Source organism: Petromyzon marinus, chromosome 37 (genome assembly GCF_048934315.1).
Source record: "Petromyzon marinus isolate PM22_M1 ecotype Great Lakes invasive population chromosome 37, UKy_Petmar_22M1.pri1.0, whole genome shotgun sequence".
In the NCBI taxonomy this organism is placed as follows: Eukaryota; Metazoa; Chordata; class Hyperoartia; order Petromyzontiformes; family Petromyzontidae; genus Petromyzon; species Petromyzon marinus.
Window position 1 is genome coordinate 14,838,289 of NC_133703.1, and position 8,736 is coordinate 14,847,024.

The 8,736-nt window shown below is 44.2% G+C and overlaps 1 protein-coding gene across 3 annotated transcripts in view; it reads right to left on the reverse strand.

Annotated features, from left to right (window-relative positions):
* The window catches only part of LOC116949508 (phosphoinositide 3-kinase regulatory subunit 6-like), a 108,312-nt gene extending 101,673 nt beyond the window's left edge, over positions 1–6,639 (reverse strand). Inside the window, exons 1-2 of one of the 3 annotated variants that reach the window (XM_076072328.1) lie at positions 6,092–6,639; positions 5,543–5,652 (exon numbers count right to left, since the gene is read on the reverse strand). In XM_076072328.1, coding sequence (XP_075928443.1) covers positions 5,543–5,639 — 97 coding nt within the window. In that variant the 5' untranslated portion in view covers positions 5,640–5,652; positions 6,092–6,639. Of the gene's footprint in view, positions 1–5,542; positions 6,050–6,091 lie in introns of those variants that run through there. The other 2 variants (XM_076072327.1, XM_076072329.1) reach the window with 2 other exon arrangements.
* Between the last annotated feature and the right edge of the window lie 2,097 nt (positions 6,640–8,736).

The window sequence follows — 8,736 nt, forward strand, 5'->3', positions numbered from 1 at the left end:
TTTAACTTTTATATTTGGGGGGGGGGGGGTGTAGGGTTCTCTTTGTCCCTCACATAAAGAATCGTGGGTCATTATAATTAATGCATTTCTTTTGAATCTTAATTGTTAGAATACTGAAAATAAATCCATAAAGGTGTCCAGTTTGGGGGGCATTGCCCCCCCCTGTGCCCCCCCCCACAAACTCTGGCTATGAGTAGCATTATAATAATGGCTGAGAGAAAATAAAAATTTTTGTCAAAGCAATAGAAAGAAAAATAACCTATATTATGTATGATATTGGTTGTGAAAGCCTACGTGTTAAATAGTACATCCACCTCAATTCCAATGCTATCATGCCCTAACGTGAATCACTTTTACATGTGCGTTACTGTGAGGGTAGGTTTCGGGGGGTTATTGCCTCTAAAAAGCGAAATTTCAAGAGACACTGAAAAGGCCCAAAGCCGAACTAGACCGGGCCCATGAGCGCAAAACCAACCAGTCACCCCATGAACACGAAATGGTGTCCAGTTTTCTCCTTATTCTAATTTTTTTTCTCACCCTCCCCTCCTGAATCGGTCACTGCCCGGTGTGAAAGTTATAACAAAGAAAAGGCTCAGTGGCCTTCGTCTCAATCCCCGGGGCATGCCAAAATTAAACGATTCCAGGGGCAAAGGGGGTTTAATGCAAAGCAACAAAAATCTGGGGGTTGCAAATAACAAAAGACAGTGAAATAAGTAAGGATTTACAGGGCTTGCCTAGCAACGATATACATGGCAATGAGCTAAGTCACGTACACAAGATTGGTGTAAACAATGCGAGAAAGTACTTGGTTCGGTGATAACGAGAACAAATGCAGTCCTAATAGTTTCTGATAAAATCTCAGTCTCCAGCGGTAAGGCATGGAAGTGGGGTTTTCAGAGCCGAAGCCAACAGGTCTCAGACACTGGGCCCAAAATGGGGCCATCGAGGTTGCAAAGATCATAGTTCTCACAGACTCGCAGGGGCTCAATGGGAGGCCGAGCAGGAGTCGCAAGCATGTAGGTCGCAGACATCGGTTGAACTGTGCCCTGCGAGCGATGGACCTGCAGGTCTTGGCACAAGCCGGACAAGGTGCAGGGGATGTGAGCTGGTATGGGGCTCAAAGGACTTGGACATTGACTGAGTTGGGTTGCACAGATTTGTGGGCTTGAAAGTCTTGGAAACGGACTGATTAGGGTTGCACAGATCTTTGGGCTTGAAAGTCTTGGGCATGGACTGAGTTGGGATGCAGAGGTGGCAATGTTGCAGGGGTTGGGTTGCAACTGGGGATAGGCTCCCAAGTGTCTCCTGTTCCTGGTGCTGTAAAAGTGTACTGATATCTACTCGCAGACATTTCCAGTCTCTGACACTGTAACACTGTGCTGAGATCTATTCTAAAGGGACCGCCAGCCACTGTAAGACGGTACTGAGATCTATTGTCAGGCACCGCCAGTCACTTCCCCTGGGATACTCAACTGGGATTCACTGGCACTGTAACACTGCACAGTAATATACTGTCACTGGTGTTCAAAAGAACTCACAATCACCTTGTGAAAAACCCAACGCAGAAGATCCCTGGGTTTATTTTCTACGAAGATCATGGTCCACCCTAAACCACATTCGCACAAACCATGGCAGACGCGGATGTGGCACATTAGGAATGGACCACTCTTTCAATTATTTCCTCGTTCAAGGGAGTAAAGTGTTATTTTGTAAAAGTCCTTATGTGCTGTGCACTACATCAATGCACGTGTGTACACCAGCATGTGATCACTGAGTTGGGCCTGTGGGTGGCTGGCAGAGTTATTGATTAACCGGACTTGTACACCAGTCACGTGGTTAATGGCGACTCGGTTGAGGATTGCTGTGCGTGACACACGTGCTGTTGCATTTTACAGGTGAAGGACCCAAAGGTTGTTTTGGATCGTTATAGAAATGTTCTAGACTTGTTCTAGACTTCAAGCTTGGCTTTGAATTGTTAGTTTGTGATATATTCAATAGGAGGGGTTTTAGCATTCTGCACTCTAAAGGATGACGCACTGGAGTTAATACTTGTAATTCTCTAACCATAATGCAGTTTATTCTATAACCATGCCCATGCACCCAGAGTATGACTACTTGCAATGCTATTGAGAATAGAACACATGTACTGTAGTAAGTTGTACAATGGTGACAAGTACAGTACGTATACTGTGCACATACAGTACAGGTAATGGGTGTAAGATACCGATATAAGTGGATGGTATAGATGGACATACAGCTTAGGATTAAAGTAATATTCGAATAGTGAAGTGTAAGGGTTTTTGTCAAAGACAAAGATGGTTTACCAGTAGTAGAATTGGGTTTAAGAGAAACTATTATTGATGAACTGGACTTGTACACCAGTCACGTGGTTAATGGCGACTCGTTTGAGGATTGATGTGTGTGACACCACGTGCTGTTGCATTTTACAGATTAACCACTATAAATGTGTTTGCCCTCGATTTAGAGCACCTGCCCACGTCCTTCATTTCGAGTGTGCAACACGGATACCTTATGCACAAATGGAAAATTAAAAACTCTCCAATGAATGACTGTGGTCATCCAGAACAGACCGTACATCACAGTTTAACACGTAGGCTTTCGCGACCAATATTAATCATAATAAAGGTTTTTGGGTTAGATCGCGTTATTTATGAATGTCTCGTAACCCTCCACCACCCGACCACGGCCAATCAGCAAAAAAGTGTCACGTTGACAAAAGACAAATAGTTCACTACTTTAGCCCAATATAGCATCTGCCACATAAACAATCCGATATACACCTGTTGATAATTTAGGTAATTCGTCTTTAGTGCAAGATACTAGTTTTTGAATTTTATGTACTGTACCAAATCTTACTGTAATGTTTTAAACGATGACGTCACCCTGCTGCTCTATTTAAGACCGGGAGCAAGTGAGGGCTTTACCATTCTGGCAAATTGCCCGATGATGCTGGATGTAATTACCAGCGAAACGTCGTACTCAAACTGTAAATGTTGTGGATTCACTCTTCAACACACCGGTGGGCTAAAGTAGTGAACTATTTGTCTTTTGTCAACGTGACACTTTTTTGCTGATTGGCCGTGTCGGGTGGTGGAGGGTTACGACACATTTATAAATAACGCGTACATCACATTACGATCCAATGCCCCAATCCACAAATACGAAGGAGACATCACAGCGATGATCACACTCAGCTGCTCCTCACCGCGCTTATCTGGCTTGACCACCTGAATTCTAAATTGTAGTCGTTGCTCTGTACATCAGCCGTACGAAATAAGAAGACTGGCACTTTGTAAAAACTTTGTACAAAGTGCCAGTCTTCCTATTTCAGTGTGTCACTAAGCATACGCTTGGCTAAAACACTATCACCGATCGAGGAGAGGCACCAAACCCCTGAAGGTCTGGACATGTGAGCCATAGAATCCAGGGCCTCGACAGGCAGGGGGGGCGGGGGGGGGCACCACAGCTACAGCATTCAGGTCATGGAGCGATGAATACAAAGACAAAACACAGAGTTCCTTTTGCACACGTTTCTGAAGTCAAGTAAAGCACAACGCTGCACGGTGTGTCATCTCTGCACACTTGCTTAAGCAACAAAGAAATACCGCGTTAGTACATGCCCTACTGTAATTGCCAACCGGAGTTGGATTTCTAAAGTCGTTGACAAAGTACGAGCAGAAAACGTGGATTGAATCATATGGTTATTTTAACTGTATTTGCGCTTTAATACAGAGTACCGCGAATATCATTTATGTGGGTGTTCTGTAAAAAACGTGATAACCCACGTGTTTATTTATTAAAAGATAATCCATGCTCTCAATATGTTGCACTGTATCACCTCCCCACATATGCTCACTCAATAAACTTAATCGGTCACTTTTTTGCATCCACTTAATCTACCTATACAGATGTCTCCTTTTTTCTGAGCATTCCAAATACATTTTTACGGTCTGTCAATTATTGATAAATGTTTGTAATTTGCTTATTTATTGACAGTGCTCTAGCGAGGCCATGTGACTCAGAACGTCATTGCAATGAGTCTACGGGGCGAGGGGAGGGATGGTGGGAATGGTGTTGCTCTTCTGCAAATTCTGAAGAGAACATGGGCACGGTGAGTGTTGTGGATAGGATTGAAAAAAAACCCATTGCACTGGGTGGGACGCGTGTACAGCATGGAGGAGGGGACCTTTACCGAGACAGGCGCTGGAACTGTGCAATTTTAAATCTCGATTGAAAACGAATTTCTTTAAGAGCTGCTATTTTGTGTTGATTTTTTTTGTCTTTCCCCTCCGCACCTCCGATTAGCACGGTTGGCTACGTGCGGTGGGAAAGGAGTTAAACTCTCAACAAGAACCTGCTCTCTGGGCAAGTTACGTGTGGTTTCTCACGTATTGTCCGGTACATCTCCCGCATTTGTATCCAATTAAGCTACCGTAGCAATCGTTTGAAAACCTATGCAAGGCACATCCTGTTGGTGATATCATCAGAAGATCAAATTATATTTTAAAACGAGCTGGTGTGACCATGTTGTCTCCTAAAACCTAGAGGCATAGCCACCTATCCTCAAAGAAATCCATGAGCGTGATTAGGTAATAATTTATCTTAATCCAGCCAAAGCACTGCTACTCACTGGTCAGTTAAGATTGTTCTACCCTGTCTTAAAATAAAAAAAAATGTTATAATAGGGTTTTCCCACTTTTTTCTGGCAACAAAACTGAAACCTTTTTACGAGGATTCATGTCTGCATTAACCACAATACCTGCAGTCAAAATGCAAACAAAAAACATACTATGATAATATATGCATTGTTCTTGAAACTGATTGGTCCACACCAAGGGACGACTTTCGCTAAAAAGCCTTTTGGCGTCATCTGGTCGAGCACCAATTGGGTCGACAGAGAGCCGGGTAAAATCCACTGTGCAGTAAGTATACTGCTCCTCTTTTCAAACATACTCATTGGAGCGTGACAGATATCAGTCTCATATCAACCCATTGGTCAAATAGCGTTCGGACATGCCATGCCGGGAACTTCTTGACAAACTGAGTTTCCATTCAGTCCCCGATGAAGCTCCCTTTGCGCTGACACGTGGCACGACCCGACGGCACATCGGACAATATGTGAACACATTCACAAAAAAAGTATACAGTAGGTAGCAGTGGCATTGGCCAAATGTAGTCTGTACTAATTTCATAATGCCCAGCAGGGATAATGGGATTCCAGAGGCATTGTTATAGGAGGTTGCAAAAAGCAGACTTGCAAATAACGGTGGGCTCATGTGGATAAAATTGTACCACTGCTGGAGGGTGATGGTCACGCACTATGCAGTGATTCCCGAATATAGTGAAATCAGCCTACACCTCTGAAGGTTACCTCACCGTCGCAAAGAGGTATTACACATGGTGTTAACAAGATCTTTTGCTTTGCAAGGCTGTTGACGGACACGACATGGAAATCCCAGAATCATTGGCAGACGCATTTGCGCCAAATACAACTGTGTTCGCACGGTAAGTATACACGTACCTTCAACAGAAGACGAAGTTTCAATGTCTTCAATAAATTGTAGCAGGGATCTCTGAAGCATATCCTGCACTTTTTCCACTGTTGGCTGGGCCGCCATCCCATCGCTTGTACTGTTAAAATATTGCAAATGACCGTGTCATGAGTGATGACACACGAGAACTAAACTTTCTCACATGCGTACTTAAAGCCGGAGAACTTGATCCCATCAGCCAGGGCACCTCATGCGCACACAATAAAACGACGAACTTTGAGCTCGTCTATTGTTGCCTTTCAACGTCCCTCTCTGACAGGCAAAGGTACACTGCGGGCATTCACATCGGTCACCAAAAAAAACAAACGTCTTTACAAAAACGTAAAATGACGTTTCACAACTCTGGATATTTATACGACTGCGTTGGGTTTTTTTTCGCTCTCGTGCTGTGTGTTGATGTCTCCGACATGGAACTGCTATTTGTGTTTGGTTTGTTGTCCTTTTCACCCCCCCCCCTCGCGCACCTCCGATTAGCACGGTTGGCTACGTACTGCGCGAAAGACATTCGACATACGTACGAACGAAACGTCGGGCATCATGCTTAACAACACATGGTACGACAAAAAAAACACATCGGAGAGTCAAGACGTTTGTGATTATAATTATTTTTAAATGGAAAGGTTCATTGAAACCAGGAAGAAAAGATGTCCATTCGAATGCAAGGATGCCTGTGCTTAAATACACAGCTGAAAGTCAAAACGTTCAAAGTTTACTCAATGCTCAAACAGATGCCCGGGTGTGGTTTCCAGCATGTTCCACAAATGGCAGCCAATCCCAATTTGGGGCGAGGCATGGGGGGGAATTCCGTCAAGGCTTAAAGTGGTCATTGCATAGGGAGTGCCACGGTGGCTAGGAGATGTTAACTACCTCTCCTGGTGTACAGGAGGTCGTGGTTTCGATCCCGACCCTGACGCCTGCTGTATATTTGGAGTTTGCGTGTTCTTGTGATCGCGTGGATATTTTTTTCCGGGCCCTTCGATTTTTCCCTCCACATTTAGAAACGTGCGTTTAGAGTATTTGGCTGCGATACATTTCCGCACGATAAGCCATTCCGTTGAGCTATTATTTGCGGCCAGGTCGCTTCTGAAAAAGAGCTACATAGCTCAGTGGGCCTTATCTGGTAAAACACAAATCGTTTACCTTTATAGTTTAATTCAGCAAAATCCCCGCCCATGGACGGAGCCGCCGACGAATTAGGCTCCAACGGATCTGACGCACACGCGAACGTACGTGCACACGTGCGTGTGTGTCAATTTCTCTGGCGAACTGCGGAGTAATTTGGCAACAAACATGCGTCTCCGCTAAACCTTTTGTGACACAGTCGAAAAACAAAGCCACCTAAAGAAACTACAAAGCCACAGTCAAATTGTGGGTTGGCGACTGCATTCACACAGTAGGCTATTGTTAACTGTCCGTTAGGTTATACGTCTATGTCCTGCCATGCACACCAATAAACGGGGGGCAAGTGGTGAGTGAACTTAGAAAAAAATGTCCGATTAAACTTGTTTTCTCTCCCGCACTTTGAACCGCATCGGCGAAACATTACTCGGGTGCATATTTTGGCTCGAGAATCTGTTTCGAAAAGCTATTATTGATGAGGGATATGTACACGTGGCATTCATAGCAGAGCGGAATTCCAAGAGTCTACGTTGATATTGGGGGCAACACATTGAGGTGGTACCACGATAATGTGTGAAAATGTTACCATGTCGACAGGGTTGCACCTCAGGTTGTAGGAGGGATTGGTCGCGCGGATTCCGTTGATCCACAAACAGTTCTCAGATAATTACAGGGGAAACGCTAATAGCGGCTAAATTAACCCGCGATAAATTTGAGACCCAAATAATGTAAATGTACCATGTGGGGTCTGTTAGGGGCTTTATTGCATTTTAAGACTTGATATTTTAAAACTCTATAAACACCAAACAAATTTGTGCGACTAAACCAAGAGTTGTAAACCTTTAAGGGCTGCTTAGTGACGTTATTTATTACGGAACACCGTCTTGCATTCACAGGCATTTGGGTCTTAAAATATATTTTTTGGACAGAATTCGAAAAAAATGTCTCTTGTTATTTTGATTGCCGACCCCTGGACTAAATAAATCACATCTGCACAGCCTGCCTGTGCCACTTAAGACACAAAATATCAAATACATGCAAACCTTACCTCCACGTTTATCTGAAGCTTCGCATTAGTCCTGTCCAAATTCTGCTCATCATAGTTCGTGGTCCGTTAAAGCATTTTCAATCCGCCACGGTGCGCCACGAATTCAGGGAGCAGTCGCGAACCGTCAACACATCTGTGAATTACAGGGATTCGTCGACCATTGGATTAGTGGACTTTCAAACTTCTGCCATTCGCACATACCCACCGCGAAGGAAATATGCAAAAATACAGCGTTGCGCTCGCATGCCTGTCAACCCCTTATCAGTGCCTATCTTATAACGGACCAATTCAGACCTTATTGGTCACCCCGTGCCCTTATAAATGTCAACGTTCACCCTACAAAGTGCCATCACAAGGGAGAAACACAAACAAATAGACAACAACTGTACGCAGTATGGACCTGAAAACTCAATCTCCTTGTACAAGAATATGGGGTAAGCCGTGTGGGTTGACACGATATACACTCGCAGCGGGGTAACATGGCATGCCAGTTGAGAGTGGATAGCCTCCACACGATGATTAGTAGTAATGGGTAAGGCAATAAATATTGACAGCTACTGGTTCGCGAAGAAAATCTTTGACCAGTGGGAACACCATTGAAACCGTCAACAGTGATTTGGAGAAACCAAAATAGCAATGACTTATCTCGACGCCGTAAACAAAATGTATTAGCGCACTCTCAGTACAAAACTCAAAACACCACGAAAGGTAATATACAGTACGGTATTACATTTACCACATACAGTAATGTCCACATCACGTATATTCTAATACAGTTCATTATTTACGTCTCGGTTCATCGGAGCGTGGATCGCTGCATCAGTGTCCACTCAATGAAATGAACGAAACAAAACATGAAACGATCAAAGCCATGATTTAGCCTCAACAGTCTTAACAGACTGTTGGAGAGCACCTATGAAGGCCGGCATGGCACATGAGGGGGTGGGTGGCCAGCACCACGCCCGGCCGCCTTTATCTCCCCAGTGGGGATGTTTA